The 17,705-nt window shown below is 44.1% G+C and overlaps 1 protein-coding gene across 1 annotated transcript; it reads right to left on the bottom strand.

The window, feature by feature from the left end:
• Positions 1-785: 785 nt before the first annotated feature.
• On the bottom strand, positions 786-17,322 carry tmem59l (transmembrane protein 59-like; the record flags this gene model as incomplete). Its single annotated transcript, XM_079506411.1, has 8 exons — positions 17,133-17,322; positions 15,226-15,331; positions 13,606-13,700; positions 12,795-12,947; positions 3,422-3,527; positions 3,014-3,128; positions 1,303-1,420; positions 786-944 (listed from the first exon to the last, which is right to left on the bottom strand). The coding sequence occupies exons 1-8, from the start codon at positions 17,283-17,285 to the stop codon at positions 786-788; spliced, it is 1,005 nt and encodes a 334-aa protein (XP_079362537.1). The 5' UTR covers positions 17,286-17,322.
• Positions 17,323-17,705: the final 383 nt, after the last annotated feature.

Raw genomic sequence — 17,705 nt, 5'->3', positions numbered from 1 at the left:
AAATAAACCAAAAAGCTCAAATCACTGATTCTCCAAGAGCCCATCTAAGGTGAACCAGGTTATTGGTCTAGTATCGCTCACCACCCCACTTTCAAAGAGTTTCATTCATCTCAACCCCACCCTCCCACCCACACACCCATACACTCCACCTGTACCACACTTCTTGGCAAGAAGCCACCAATCAATCCAAACTGTCTGCGAGAATGACTTCACCTCCAAATTGAATCTCAGCATGTGCCCTCTCCTGTCTGCACTTGACATGAAGAGAAAAAAGCTCTGAAAGCTTTCAGCCCTAATTCAAATGCTCTCCTTGACTCCCGCACGGCTCGCAGACACTTTAAGTAGTCACATTTATTAGTTGCTTTATGGTGTCCTGTCGATAAGCAGTGAGCAGGTTTGATCACTAAGCTCTTGGAGCGTAGCGGTAATGTCTAACGATACGGCTACCTGGATGGAATGACTTTATGAAATCTGTACCTACCAGAGGACAAGCATGGTGTAAGCAGCCGGCCGACACAGCCCACCATTTCAGATCAGATCAGATGTTACGGCAGCATGATCTGTAAGTATGTACATGTTGGTGAATACTGTGTGTGTGTGTGTGTGTGTGTGTGTGTGTGTGTGTGTGTGTGTGTGTGTGTGTGTGTGTGTGTGCGTGCGTGCGTGCGTGCGTGCGTGTGTGTGTGTGTCTTGCTTTTCTCGTGCAAACCTTTGATCAAGGAGTGGATTTGTAGACAAGTTAAGTCCCCCCCCTCTCCCTCACCCCTTCCCCCATATAGTCCCTTTTAAACACACGTCTTGTCGAGGTCAACCTTGACCGGCAGTGGGCCTGCCTCCTGGCACTCCTCTGATGGCTTCATGGCGACCGCAATCACTGGAGTCAGATGGTAAGGGCTGACTTTGTGGGTATCGTCCAGATACTCTTTATCCCCATTTATGCTCAACTGGAAGGAAACAAGACAGCCAGTGGTGGCAGCGTGAAAAAAAAATCCTGCCAAGATATATTACGATAGAAAAATAAATAACTGTAACTGCACCTTTATGGGGAACATGAATGTGTGGTTTGCTATTGTTTGATAAATAAAGATCTTTATTTATCCAAGTCTTGCTGAGCGAGTATATTATTTATTTTCGCAATGCACCGCTTCACCCGTAGAGCTACACAGACTCAAGACTTGAGGACTGGCCAGTTCAACCGCAGCCTTCTGAGGTCTACCGTTTAGCCACCACGTTGCTCTGCGGGCATTGATGTAAAGCACACGTTATACACATATAAATATAAACAGTATATAGTGTGCATACCTGTGTCTTCATGTGCTGCTCTGGTGCGGTGACCAGACTGGCACAGCTGAGCCACAGCATGACCATGATGGAGAGGAAGAGACAGGCAGCTAGAATCCACCGTGGAAGACCTGAACGCCTGGAGAAATGAACAGTGGAGTGGTAGAAGCAAGACGTGGACATGGAGCAGTGGAGTGGTAGAAGCAAGACGTGGACATGGAACAGTGGAGTGGTAGAAGCAAGACGTGGACATGGAACAGTGGAGTGGTAAAAGCAAGACGTATTGATGGATAAGTTAAAACAAAAAGCTACACACATATATTTGCATCTGGTCTTTCCTGTAAAAGAAACCTTTCAAGATTCAAGATTTTACTTGTCACTGTCTTGTAATATCCCTTCTTAACTTTCTCTGCCACACGGTGGCGGCAAAGGGTACAGGATGCCATGGCTTTTTTCACCATATATGGTCACTTTCACTTACGTTTTCCCCGACCCATTGTAAGGCGTATGTTAGCATTAGCTCACGCTGTTTATCTTTTGCCAGAAACATTCATATGTCGTGCGATGCGATGAAAAAAATCACAAATCAGATCCAAACCTCAGATAGATGATGATCACTGTGGACAATTTCATATTTGATATAAAGCTTTATCTACGAGAATTCTAGTAGTTGGCATACAACTGGTGCCCTACCTGGGCCCTCATCAAACCCTGTACACTCAAGACACTGCCCCCACTGCCACCCTTAGATCTCCATATATGGAGCTGACCTGTTCTGACATTCCATATGTTGATCTGACCTCATCAAACCCTGTACACTCGAGACACGCTCCATATATGGCCAGTACAGAATTCATTACATATGCTGATCTGACCCCCCATGCCAAAGTGCCAGCGCTCGCCCAGCAGTCTGCCGTCACCCTAAAGGGCAAGGTCGCTTTTCACCCTCAGGGAGTCTTACTGCTTTCTTTTGATTGTTTTTGATTGTTTGATTATATCTAATCTAATGTGAAAGTGTAAAGACCAAGGCGAAGTAGACACACAGTACAGTACAATGAAAACAAGAATGGAAGTCTGCAGTGCACAGTCTGCACACTACAATGAAGGGATATAACTTAAATAAAGACGACGTTGTTTCAACCCAACAGGGGTCTTCATCAGGTCACCACCCGATGAAGGGTAGAAACAATGTCCTCAATTAAAGTTATATCCTGGAAGACTTCTTCTTTTCAAATCGGAAATGATGGCCTATGGGTGGCGCTAAAAGGAAGGCCATGGGGTCACCAAAACCATAGGAGTCATACTCTGTGGAGCAGGAATGAATTGTTTGGAACCAGTGTTGGACGGACATAAAGACAGACAGACGGACGGACGGACGGACGGACGGACGGACGGACGGACGGACAGATGGACTGACGCACGTACGGACTGAGATTAGCCAGATCCAAATATTAAAATTCCGCCCTCCTCGCCTCCGTCCTCCAGCATGGTGGCGTCCACAACAAAGTCACCAATTTCACATGCAGGAGGACGGAGGATCTGGATCTGGCTGGCTGGACTGAGATCTGGCTATTGTCATTCTATCGCTAGTGGGGATAAACCTTATTAAACATTATTACACCGTCATATATTCCCACAGTAAGGACTAAACTAAAACAGTTGATAAGTATTTACTGGGTCATTTGCAGGATAAGCCTCGTTGCCCTCATTGCCAACAAGGTCTCCAGCTTACCTTGACATGCAGCCCAGGAAGTCATGCTCTGCGGTGGGGTCGTCTGGATGTTGCACGGGGTGCTTTCCTTTGACTCCTGCTTTGGCACCTCCCTTCTCGCCATGACCTCTCACACCTGCACACAATTCAGCGCTGCTCAAATGAAACTGATTGCATTTGATTTGTATTCAGCCAGTGAGTACTGAACCCGACAGGGGGAAAATGCAGCCCTTGGCTGTAGGTTACAAACAGAGCCAAGCGCAATCCCACGGGTGTGTGCAGAAAAGTAAACAATATTCAAAAACTCAGTGGGGGAGCGGCGGAGAAGGGTGACTAATCTGTGTGTGTGTGTATGTGTGTGTGTGTGTGTGTGTGTGTGTGTGTGTGTGTGTGTGTGTGTGTGTGTGTGTGTGAGGGATTTATTCTTACCGTGGGGTCCCTGGGTGTGAGAGTGGACCTGCGGCCAGGGTTTGTCGGCCACATTGGAGCGAGGTGCCTGTAACTCGGGCAGAGAGTACTCCATGTCTGGCTGACTCTGCGAAATAGCATCAACAAACGCACTGAGCCATCAAAGTAGCAATTATAGCATAGTAGCAATAGCCACAATTATAGAATTCACGGGCAGAAAAAATGACAGAAAATGGGTCTGTTTAACAGAGTGTGGTCACACCACAGAGAAGCTCCAGCTAAGAATAGTTGGATGGGAAAATAAACAGAACTGAGAAATGCACAGCAGGAGTTGGATAAACGCCATAGTGGCAGGACAGCAAAGGAGAGATGAGCATTATTTTATTTACATCTCAGAACAGAAGCAGATGTGACAAATAAAACAATTGCACAATTTGTCTTGTTGACATTGGATAGTTATGCTATACTGTAAGTACATTCTCAAAATGCAGTGCAAAAAACTTAGTCACAGTTCCACATTTTTCAGTGAGGCAGTGAGGTGACATCACACCTCACGGGTTTGGACAATAAAGATTAAAACAAAATAAAAGGAAATTAAATATATATTATAAAACCCATCTCCCTCATAGTGATTTATATCCTGATGAAGGGCTGTGAAAGCAGGAGACATGTATCTCCTATTATGAGCATTACATATTTGGAACTAGTTTTTAGTGTTTCAAAAGATTGGTCGTCCGATGGCAAGCATTACTTTCGCATTGTCGTTATCTCTGAGCACACCAAAATACTTTCCAAATCAACAGCAGTTTTCATAATAGTGTTCATTTAAATTTGCGTGTACAAATGTATTTGTACATTTGTACATTTGTACACTCTTGGAGTTACCTACCCACAAGGGTCTGTTCTACTCTCTTATTAGAAAAGTGTAAATCCACTTATAAGTAATTTTTAACCTATCCTCATATAATTAGTCCTCCTCATGAATGCTCATTATAATATGGCACTATTTTTGTCTACTCACTGTGTCTTTTAGGAGGGCTGTGGACAGTTCAGAAACCCGCCTCCTCTGAGAGACAGAGGGCGGCTGTATGTGTAAACAAAAATGGTACCATATCGTCTGTCGGGTGGAAACCTCATATGTCCAAAACTGTTACTTTTCAGGATTCAAATTCTAAAGGCATCAAATGTAGCAGATCTCCAAGGTCAAAATGCGTCACACTTCTTATCACGTTTTGAGCTTGTGGATCTGCTACTTTAATGCTTTTGTGTGATACTGTAGTATGATCAAGTAGGGTTTAGTTTTATGAAAAAAACACAAACACACAAAAAAACAAAAAGAATGTGGAGATAAGAGTGATTTCTGCCCGACATCAACAACGTTATAATTAGCATTATTGGGGACCATTTACCATGGATTGAAAATGGCTGAAGTGATCCTTTAAAGCTGCTATAAGCAATAATATGTCACATTTCTAATGACCTTTTTTTTTAGACAGCCAGCAATGAAAATAATTAGTCTCTGTGACACATCTATAGGGCCACAATCTGCAATCAAAGATTTTCCTAGAAGCTTTGTCATTGGTCATTTCGACCTTTTTTTTTTACCAATGACAAAGCTTCTAGGAACATCTTTGATTGCAGATTGTGGCTCCTCGATGTGTCACAGAGACTAATCTCTTCGCTACTCTTTGCTGGCTGTCTGAATAAAAAATAGAAAGAAAAGGTCATTAAAATGTTGAGATATGATTGCTTATAGCTATTTTAAATTAAGTTGAAGACACAAGGTGCATCCCTCGCAAATATGCGCGCACGCACGCACGCACGCACACACACACACACACACACACACACACACACACACACACACACACACACACACACACACACACACACACACACACACACACACACACACACACGCACACACACACACACACACGCACCATTTATTACATGCGCCGTGTGTCTGGATCCCTGGAGAACTCATTAAAACAGGATTCTAGTTCCCCTCTGTTGACCCTCGCTCCACTAGAGCAGCAGTCCTGTCCAACATTCACAATAACTACTGCTGGCCTCAGCAAACCACATACATACACAAAGAAGCATTGTAGTGTTAGTGTACATGCAAACACTATCTCCTTCATGTGCAATTGTGCATGTGCTGAATGCACACTCACTGTCGCACACACACACGCACGCACGCGCAGTAGTGTACATGCAAACACTATCTCCTTCATGTGCATGTGCTGCATGCACACTCACTGTCGCACGCACGCGCGCCCGCGCACGCACGCACACGCACACACACGCACACGCACACACGCAGACACACACACACACACACACACACACACACACACACACACACACACACACACACACACACACACACACACACACACAGTAGTAATATTCCTCTGCCCTGGCGTCAACCTCTTTGCATTTACCGGTAATACTTCTGATGGTTCAGTTTTAACCACTTAAACCATGTAGGCCTCCTAGTGGATACAAGTTACATCTGTACTTGGACAGCTTAATTGTTTCCCTCACCAAATCTCTTTGCCAAACATTCAACAAAAATAGCAGTGCGACCCGTTATGGGCTTGTAGATCGGCAATCTTTGCAAATTGTCCCCCCCAGAATAGGGAGACTGAGGTATCAATGGGTGAGGTTTCCCATCCCCCAACTATGACATATGAGAAAAATGGCTGCCATGTGAATATGGTCAATTGTTGTACCTTGAACTGTGTAATATGAATTAAATTCATTCATGGATTGGCTTAATGCCTCTTCGGGCGATAGCATGAGATGTTTCTGAAATGCACCGCCATGTTGAGCTAGTAGATGGATTTAAACGTACTGCACGTCCGTGTTTTCAGCACTGGTTTGTTTACACTTATGTTTCTTTTACACCGTGACCCCAACTGAAATGCTTTTGAGTCGACTGTAGGCCTATTGGTTAAAGTGAATTGGGAAAAAAGGAGCTCTGCTTGAAAGGCACTCAGTCAATGTGGAAGCTCTATTTCGTTTTCCAAAATATTTACAGAACGTCAAACTTTTCGCCGTTGTCAAAGTTATTTCACAACCGGTTTTATTACTGCTATAGCTAGCAATGTTTTTTTTCTTCCCCTCCGCATTGTGCATTAAAACCAGATGCACCACTAAAGGAGAGGCCAGGGGACGCGAGGAGCTCAACTGAGGAGGAGGATAATTCTCATTGGCTGCAGACTAGGGAGACCTCGCCATCTGAACGAGCTGGGTCTGAGCGGCATCTGTAATGCATTAGTAAAGGGGATGCCAAAGGTCCACTGGCTTGGGGGGGGGGGGGGGGTATAGAGAGATAGTAGAGGGAGAAAGAGAGATAGAAAGAAAAAAGAAAAAGGGGGACAGAGAGTCGGGGGGCAAACAATTAGACAGGAATCCTACTTCCTTATTGGGTTGTTTTGGGGGCTTGGGTATGTTGTCCTTTTGCACTGGATTGTATAATGTGCTGTTTACTGTGATGTACTGTACTCTATATACTGTAACTGTACCGCACTGTGTTGTATAATGTTTACTGTGATGTACTGTACTCTATATAGTGTAACTGTACCGCACTGTGTTGTATAATGTGCTGTTTACTGTGATGTACTCTACTCTATATACTGTAACTGTACCGCACTGTGTTGTATAATGTGCTGTTTACTGTGATGTACTGTACTCTATATACTGTAACTGTACCGCACTGTGTTGTATAATGTGCTGTTTACTGTGATGTACTCTACTCTATATATTGTAACTGTACCGCACTGTGTTGTATAATGTGCTGTTTACTGTGATGTACTGTACTCTATATACTGTATGTATGATGTATGATATACTGTATGTATGTTTACTGTGATGTACTCTACTCTATATATTGTAACTGTACCGCACTGTGTTGTATTTAGAGTCCGACAGAGTTTTGTGTCCGATGCCGATCCTTCCAATCAATTTGAAAAACGTAGAATTAATTAGAATTTCAATTAACTTATGTATATGTAAAAGCACAAATAACTGTTTTAATGCATACAAAAATGTTAACATCAACTTTTGTTTATTTAACCACATACGGTATAGCCGCTTTACACATTTTGAACATTTTCTGTTCAAAACTGCAGATACCGACAGCATGCGAAAAGTCAAATAATGACCAATATTAGACTGTTGATAAGCATTATCAAATATTCTGTTTCCCCTCCCATCAACCACCACAGAGTCTCCTTTTCCGGGGGACTGTGTGTTTCCAAGCCTTGTCTGAAGAGTAAGTGCCCTGGATGTCCTTGATCAGTGGCTCTCAGACATTTCCAAGTCAAGGACTTCAAAATTTGTGTTGTATTTGGCAGCGGACCCCAATCTGAAAAGGTTTTGTGCCAGGGAAGTGGAAATCGATCGACTTTAAAACAAATCTCGATATTACACTTTTGAATAGCCAACGTATAAATGATCGTGATGCTATATATTTTTTTTTTAAAGATATTTTTTTTTCTTTTATTGGTTTTTGAAGGGACAGACAGTAGGCTGACAGGAAACGGGAGAGAGATGGGGGAAGACATGCAGTAAAGGCCGTGTCGGGCTCGGGAGTCGAACCCGCGGCACACTGCGACTGGATTACCAGTCGGGTGCCCAGACGGTTACGCCACCGCCTGGGCCTCGTGATGCTATATTAACTATATACTTTTGCAGGGGACCCTCAGGAACCTGGAACCCCCCCCCCCCCCTTTGCAATGGACCACTTTGAGAACCACTGTCTTTGATGACATGAGTCCCCTCCCAGCTAAACTGAGCTGAGGCAGCCTCAGAGTCCAATAAGCTTGAGGTTAAAAAACACTTTTCTTAATCAGATTTCTTCCATTGTATTAATTATGAGAGCATAATTAATACAACAGACCAGATCTTGTGTGTGTGTGTGTGTGTGTGTGTGTGTGTGTGTGTGTGTGTGTGTGTGGGGGGGGGGGGGGGGGGGGGGGAGGTCTCAAAGCTGCTTTCAAACCACAGAAATTGTGATTATGTGGTTGGTCCACTAAACGTCACCAGGATGTGCGCATGATTTAACCAAGTGAGATATTGCACTGACACTGCAGCTTGACAAGCCAGGCAGGCTCAAACTTTCAAAGATTACATACTGCCGTTACATCACTGCTATTTGCCTCGTGACTGGAATTCACAATTCTCTTGAGTGTGTCTTTCTTTAGAAATCATTCCAGCAAAATGGCTAAAGCAATTGTCGACAAAACGGTGTAAGGAGTTCAGTCTTTGTATTGAGCCTTGTGCTCACTCACGGACAACAAAACGTTCAATTTGTTCGGCAAGGAAAGGCAGCTCACTAATGGCACTTCTGCACTGCATGGCATCGGGCAGAACTCCACTCGACTACTCACCTTTGTTGTTTTTTCTATTGGGAATGAATAGTACCTAACACCTGGTGGTCATTTTAATGGTATCACCTCTGTCAAGGGTACAAGCGAGCTGAGGCAATACCCAAAGGGGATGTGAAATCACTGCAGAATACTGACTGGTAATACGGACTGTAGTTGCCATTGTTCTTTAGCTCCCAACTGTTTTCTTTTCGTTTATTTTCCCTTTAACCCCCTTATCTCTCCAATTTAGTCGTTAGGTCAATTAGTTCCTACCAACACATGCAGTTGTCAGTGACTGCTGTTGTATCCTACTGACTCACCTGCCAGTGAGGAGTCCCCACTGGGAGGATGTAGACTAGAGACTTCGTCCTACTCCTCTCGCCCAACACTACCTGCTGACAGGTGCTGCCCGAGCCGAGTACGTGCAGTGAAAAATATCACCCTTCCCACCTGGCTCCCCTCGCCTGAACAGGCCAATTGTGTTGTGTTGTGTTGTATTGGTGGTGGGCAGACACTTTACCACTGCACCACCCGAGCGCACTTCAGCTTCCTCCTAATAAAGGGATCGCTATTAACTTACAAAAGTATTGCCATCAAAATATACTGATAGTACCAAAAGTAAAAGTACTCAAGCAGAATGTCCCAAGTTGTCCCAAGTTTTCCACTGTATAAATTGTATAATAATCCTTTGAAAATAGCAGATCTACAAGCTCACAATGCGTTGCGATGTGTATATAGGGCTGAAATGGGTACCGGGTAATGTATGTTTTCTAATATTAATCTAAATCTACAAAGACACTAGTAACTAAAGTATTCAAATTGTAGTGGAGTAAAACTATAATATTTGTATACCGTAAGTAGAATACTCTAGTAAAGTAAAAAGAATACTATACCTCAAAATTAGTATGAGTAAATGCAGTGGAAAAGGATGGATGTTGTTCCAAAAGCGAGTGTTATGCAGTGGGAGAGTGCCACAACATTACAGAAACAGAACTCAACCAAAGTCAGTCAGTAACCAGATAAACATTGTCCAATACACTCTCAATCTCACTGCAGTAGCTGATTTGCTTGAATAACAATAACAGGGAGCAGCTATTTTCAACCAAAATGTCAACAAACATTTTAAATGTAAATGCATTTTATCCACATTCTCTTGAATTAGGATGCAGTTTTCTTTCCCTCATTCAACCTTCTATATCACCTTAAGCAACCTTTGTTTTCCCATAATCCAGGATTATGGTTGAGAGCTGACTGCAAATATCTCTGTAATCTGAACAAACTACTACCCTGTTGGGATACATGATGGTGTCCTGTTTGTCCATCGCCATGCTTGCGGTTACACAACTTATTTCCATATAGACGCTTCTCTCTCATGCACGTGCGCGCGCACACACACACACACACACACACACACACACACACACACACACACACACACACACACACACACACACACACACACACACACACACACAGGTTCGACTTGATGCCCCCACTTATTATGGATGTCCACACTGCATGATTTGCATCTGCCGGTGGTGGCTTGGCTTTCCCCCTCGGCTGTGCCTCGGAGTTAGGCTGGCTTTTTCTGTTGTGTCTGTACCCGGAGAGTCAATCTGTCAAGTGAGTGGCGGTACGCCAGCTGCCCACTAAACACAGGCCGGTTAGCCGTCTCACCACCACCACCACCCCACCCCAGACTGGCCTCCACTCGCTGCCTCAGCTAACATGTCACTGCCATAAAACAAACCCATCCATCACCACCACAACCTAAAGAAAGTTTGGTAATTTCACGTTATGCTGCCACTGTGTGTCTAGTCCAGCGGTTCCCAAACTGGGGGTCGGGGACACCAGGGGGGGTCCCCAAATGATTTCTGGGGGGTCCCCAGATGATTAGCTTAATGTGCAACATTGTTTTCAGTAAACAGTAAATGCCACTTAATCCAGGGGAAAAAGACGTACAGCTATATCTTGCGTGGCGCAACATATAGCCTTACCCCTCATCCCTTATCCCTACATTTACTTGCCATTTTAAAACATTTTAAAATAGTTCAAATAGCTGATCTACAAGCTCACATGTGGATGTAGATAATTGGCTCGTGGGGCATTCATTTACAAAAAAACATGAATCTAAATATGGAGATGCAAGGTTTCTATGCGACAGCAATGATATAATAGACGTAATCCAAATAAAGCTGTCTGCCTCTAAGCATAAGCATAGACACAAAAAACAAAGAATGATTCAATTAAATGTGAAAATATAAATACGCTTTACATTTATAATGTGGGTGGAATGTCGTTACAGTGAAATATCTTTCATCTGAATAATCATTTTAACTCTTTCATACGATTAATTAAATTGTAATGAACTGAACTTCTAGTGACATCTACTCCACAAGAATCCACTGTGGTCCACTGTGGTGACCAGCTGTTTGAGAAAAGCCAGGTATGGAAACTACAGTATATGCAGACTGCACTACTTCCTATGTTAACCACATTTTCCAGACCAGGTTTTGAAACTCACAGGAGATGACAGGGCAGCCTTGTGGCCAGTGATGCGTTCTCATTATTTAAATTTGGTTTTAGGCCTAAGTGGGAAAAGTGCAAATTAAATGAGTAATACATAAGTATATCAACCAGCCCCAAGCACCGACTCTGTCTTTAGTCTATAATTCACACAGTCTGTCTTTTATAATTCCACTTTAAAAATCAAGATTGAACTGCATTCCTATTAACCTCACCAAGGACTTTGTTCCTTAATGAATTTGATTTCCCCTTTAAGTTACATCCCCTTTAAATCTTGTAGTTTCCACCCTTGGGTAGGTTCACTGCAGCTTGCCCAGTAGCCCTCCATCTTATGAATTATACATGCTACTGGCTCAGCCAGTCACACAACTAAGTGGGACATTTTTTAAACACTTAAAGTACCGTCACATTTGTTCTGGGCTGCGTAGCATTCCATTCTATACACTGTCACCATCGCCCTGCCATGTGCCCTTGTTCACTCAACCTTCACAGACGCACACTAACTCTAAAGATGTGTTGGCACTGCAGTGGCACTGACCCAAACTCCACGGCGGCATACAGTATATAAAAATATGTGGGGACTGGGGGGAGAGAGAGAGAGAGAGCACCTAATACTATCTGTACCAAGTAGACCGCTAGACCTACTACACGTGTAAACAGAGCTGCTACCTTTGACCCATTCTGACCTGAGATCAGATTCAATAAATGTCTTCTTCATCCTGACAGTTTTCTGAAAAAGCTATGTTTCTATGTCAGTCATTCTTCGATTTTTCAAAAATAGCAGACCTACAAGCTCGTAGCGCGCCACTCGGTGGCGCGCTATGAGCTTGTACATCTGATATTTTTCAATAGCTAAAGCATAACGTAATGCTAACACCAACATGGGTTCCCGCCCAAAATGGGTTAAACACATCTTAAATCTGAGAGGTTTTTTTTGCTGCTATTTGTCCCAAAGTGACAGCTAAATAAATGCTGCTAGTTGTTTCAAAAAAGCTTTATACCCCGTATAACATGTACCGGTATATATATAACGATGCAATGTGACATAGCTCTGTTTACAAAATGCTGTATCCCCTCCAACTCAACTGTTTTTATATTTTGAAACTTGCTTTGGCAATGTAAACGTATGTTTTCTCATGCCAATTAAAATTGAAAAATTGAGATAGAGAGAGAGAGAGAGAGAGAGAGAGAGAGAGAGAGAGAGAGATGGAAATACCAAGACACACCTTATGGAATTGTGTGTTCTTTTGGTTAATGTCACACTTGACTTGTGGACACTCACGTGATAGTAGCCACAGTCAAACTTCCTGTATGTTAATTGTTTCATTTAAGCCGGTAACGTTAAACAAACAGAAGCTATCTCTCTCTCGCCCTCTCTCCCTTCTTCATAACATAATCGTTCACTGATCGAAAGGGAGGCTAAAGTTTGAAATAATCATGATGTTGATTTGAAGTGGTGTGGAGAAGCCCCCCAAGGCGGTCGTTCTTACCTGGAAGACCACCACTTTGCCATCGTCAGCCTGCAGGTAGAATGTCCAGGTGGACGAGATGAAGCTCTGGGCGGAGCTAACGATGTCATTACACCAGCTGCTCAGTGCCTCCATAACGGAGGGCTGATGGGGCCGGTGGGTCAGGGCCTTCAGCTGCACAGGAGAGAGGACACAGCACTGGATCATCGTCAGCACAGGGACACGTACAGGTGTATAGGCTACTGTTTGGTTTCGACAACCTGCACCTGCACCTTAATCATCAGGGCAGGGAGGTGTACAGGTGTATATGATGTATGTGTGGTGGCTTTGCGCCGTGTCGGCTGTTATTGGTGCTAAATGGAGAAGACACTACTACAAGTGTATAAGTGTACACCCCTATGAGGCCATTTGGTTATATTTGTAAACTATGAACTAACACTGAGGGTTTTATGTGTACTGAATATGTTGCCGTGGTATCTTCAATATGTCAATTCAATTACATTTTATTAAAGTGTTAGAAATGTCGAGCACAGCACAGACCCAATGCACTGTTGCTTGCTTTGTTCACCCACCCACCATGTATGATGTATGTATGGACTAGTTTGTGATCATATGTGGACATAAACAAAATCATTGCTGTGTGTGTGTGTGTGTGTGTGCGTGTGTGCGTGCGTGCGTGCACGTGCTAGTATACTGTTTGTGTTGGTGCACGAGGCTGTGTGCCTGCATGAGTTTGTTTGCTCACTGGTGTGGGTGTCCACATATTGGTATCACATCCAACAACAACAACTACAACATGGCTGTGGTTGACATGGGGCAGAGCCATTCTCACCTTCCTCCTCTTGATCTCAGGTTCAGAAGGCTGGCTGGCACAACCAGTGCTGCAGGCATCCTGCTCCAAGAGCTTAACGTATGCCTCCTGGCAGGCTGAGAGGCAGTTACACATAGACAGACAGAGAGAGAGAGACAGACAGAGAGAGAGAGAGAGGGAGAGAGAGAGAGAGAGAGAGAGAGAGAGAGAGAGAGAGAGAGAGAGAGAGAGAGAGAGAGAGAGAGAGAGAGAGAGAGAGAGAGAGAGAGAGAGAGAGAGAGAGAGAGAATAAATAAAATGAATGAACATAAATAAATATATTACAGTATATGTTTATTTTATTTGAAAGTGAAATACCCCTTTAAACTCGTCGACATTGCAGCATACACAAATTAGCTAAAATATCTATGAAAAACTGTAGAAATACAAATAAAACAGTGCTAAAAATATAATACAGGAACAATTGCACAATGTAAGCACAGAGAGGTGGAGAAAGATGGCGTAGAGAGAGGGGGGGGGGGGGGGGGTGGGGGGAGAGATGTGTGTTTGGTGCATGAAAGAAGTGGTATGAAAGTGGGAAGGAGTATAAAGGAAAAATCACACCCATATGAAGTAAGTGGTGGCTTCCGGGTCCCCGGAACATCCAGACCCCCATGAACGCACCCAGGGGGCCGGCCCAGTTCCGGCAAGCCGCCCCACGTCCGAAATGGTCGAGAAATGACAGAGTTACCGTGTGGGGGTCCCCAGGGGGTCCCTCTAGTCTACTGTACTGTACTGTCACACCCGAAATCATCATATATACAGTTAATGTGTGTGTGTGTGTGTGTGTGTGTGTGTGTGTGTGTGTGTGTGTGTGTGTGTGTGTGTGTGTGTGTGTGTGTGTGTGTGTGTGTGTGTGTGTGTGTGTGTGTGTGTGTGTGTGTGTGTTGAAAACCAACCAAACGCAATTTTCGTGCTCGGACAGACCCAGCAAGGGACACAGCCAGGGACCCTGGGACCCAGGGACACACATAGCTGTCTATAGGAGTGGTTGCACCACTCAAAAAGACAGAAGTTGAGAAGGATAGAGAGATAATGTGTCTTTATTTGGGTAACAGAGAAGAGGAGAAATTAAGGTGAAGGTTGTTAGTGTATGATATATGTACAAAAACAAAAGAGCCATCATGTCTCTGCCTCAAGTATATTTCATCTCAGCTCAGTGGCCTTGTGGTTAGAGTGTCTGCCCTGAGATTGGGAGGTTGTTCAATCCCTGCAGCATGGCCTCGTTATACTACCAAAGACTAAGCACATGGGAATCAATCCCTCCCTGCTTGGCACTCAGCATGAAGGGTTGGATTTGGGGTAAATCCCTGTGACATATTAGTGGCATGTTCAGGGGGTGTACTTGTGTACCTGTATATCAAGCCGCCTCATGCTACAAAAACTGGAGATAGACTCCTGACCTACGTATGGGCCACATCGCTCAGGAAGCATTGGTTCCCAAGGCTATTTACTAACTTCATTATATGCCAACGTTTAAGTCAGTTTCCATTCCTTTGTTTTCCTTATTTGTTTTTCTCTATATTGCTGATGTGATGACAGACAGAAAGACAAACAGAGACAGACAGGCAGTGTGATAAACGGACAGATGTAAAGTCTTACCTCCCTGACACTCCTCTCGGCTGGTGTTGAAGCCAGCATCGCCATTGACAAACTGGCAAATGGAGTAGAGACGGCAGCCACGATGACACGCATTCATTATGGAGTCCTGGGGGTGGGCAGAATTATATAGTCTTTGTCACATCACAGGTTTGGTGTAAAACAGTGGGTTAAATTCATTTTTGTGCAAGCGCCATCGTTTTTGTTATTTCCAGAAAGGATAGAAGAAGAAGGGGGGAGGGCAAGGGGGAAGAGAGATCAATAAAAAACAAACAAATTATATAGCTATTAGCTACACATGGTACCTGATATCTATCCAGTGCAGTAAGTAGCCTACCTGAGGTCGACATATAAGGTGCGGTATAAGGTAAGACATGAAGACATGAGCATAGCAGCAGTGCAGATCTTGTCATGCATGTTATGCAAAGTGATACTGTAGGGTCTACAGTATCACTTTGCATAACATGCATGACAATATCTACAGTGTAGGCTCTTAATTAGCACATAAGAACTATGTAATAACAAAACGTGACATATCAATGTAACACCTGGCTGTCCCATTAAAAGCTTGGCATAAACTGTACATTCTGAGCTAAAAAAGTAGGCCACAGTCTGGCTGCAAGATGAACACAAGGCAATTTGTCTATTTCTACCAACTCGTGCATAGTCTAACTTCCACTTGTCGTTGGCTGCTTTCCCTGGCCAGTGCAAAATAACAGAACAGCGCCTTCTTGTGAAAGAAGAGACAAAAAGATCCGATATTGCAGTGTCAAGCATGTCTGACATCGTTTGCGTTTCTTCAATAATGCACAGTCTGGAAGGACTCACATCGACCTGACCTTTCAAACAATGAATGCCCCAAATGTATTCATGGGAATTTGTTTACGCAAACAGCTACACAAGTATTGTCCCATTATTGTCCCTTAAGCCCAATTAGTAGCTTATATACACAGAGTGATAACGCACAAGTCACTCATTTATAGCATAATAGCAACGCCAGTAATATTTGTTGACGTTATAGGCCTAATTCTGCGGAGTTGTTGTGCTTTGCTGTAGCCAGCCCAGCCCCAGGCCTAATCCATTTTGCAGTTGTGCTGCTGTGCTCTTCACGCGCTGCCTGCATGCCCTGAATGATGTGTGAACACAACCACACCTGAACACAGCAGATCATGAGCTGACAGAAATACTGAAGAGATCTGGCCAGCTATCTGAGCCAAGCAAGCTGCTCGTCTCCCTCATGCATGCCTCCATCCCAGTCTATAGCCTATGAGTTAACTTGTACAACTTACACCCAGTATTTACATTTATTTATAGACTAATAGGCAATATCCCAATCAAATTCTTTATTTAGCCCTCGTTAAAGGCATGACGCCAACAGTTCCGAGTCCCATCGGAGCTGTGCATATATGCATAAAGCCTGGACTACCAGCCCAGGTGCGGGCCCTTGTGGATAATTGCACCTTACACGTTTAGCTATAAAAGCTTTATTTTATATAGGAAGGCTAATGCATGTCGAGTTTGGGAAGAACATCTGGTAAAATAACGAGACAGTGAAGTGTATAGAAGTATTTATATTTTATATCGGCCGAATTGTGCACAATAGCGTCATGATGTCCACAAAGACGCAGCGAAAAATCGGAGCGTTATTAGCGCATGGGTGACCAGTCGGGTTACGCACCAACCCAAACACATTCATAGTATCAATTTCATATTAATAGACTTGCCATGTCAATATAGCATGCAGCCTAATATTGTATATTAGCCTACATTTCGTCCTGTAGCCACTGAAACGTCGGGCGGTATAGTCAGCTTTGACAATGTACCGGCTACTGCTCTGCGGAACAGCCTCGGCTATACAGCACAAAGCCTCCTCCTCCAGTCCCCAGCCCAGCCCAGGCAGGGTAACTTACTTTAGCAGGGCTTTTGTTTTTGATGATGAGCTGGCATTGCTTTTTGCAGTAATTGATGTCGCCCAGTTGGTTGTCAAACAGATCTGAGGATGCCGCAGCAAGCCCCGCGAGCAGCAGCGACGCCAGCGCACAGAAGCCTCCGGATCGGAGCATTTCAATGCTGGATGATGGTCGGAATCACCACTCTGGATTCCGCCGAAACGCTGGCTCCCTTTGCGGAGGTGGTGCTGTCACTGTGCCGGCCGGATGGATGGATGGATGGAGGGATGGTGCTTCTGCTGCCTGGCTCAACCCCGATGGATGCTATCTGCTTCGGTAATCTTCTTCTGCTCTGTCCGTGCTCGTCGTGTCGTCATCGGAGCATCATCACGCACGCTAGCTGCTGCTGCGCCCCCCCCCCCCCCCACCCACCACACTCAGTGCAGATGGACTCACTCACTGCAGCAGTGTAGCCTATATATGATGATAATATATGCACTGATGATTGCTTATTTACTTTATTAATTAAAAAAAATGTACAAACATGGCTAATATAAAGCAGGCTGGGTGGCAGATGTTCAGCTATAGTAGAAT

Source organism: Electrona antarctica (assembly GCF_951216825.1).
Source record: "Electrona antarctica genome assembly, chromosome: 7".
Classification (NCBI taxonomy): Eukaryota; Metazoa; Chordata; class Actinopteri; order Myctophiformes; family Myctophidae; genus Electrona; species Electrona antarctica.
Note: the sequence above shows the minus strand (reverse complement) of the source record. Positions and strands in the feature narration are given on the sequence as shown.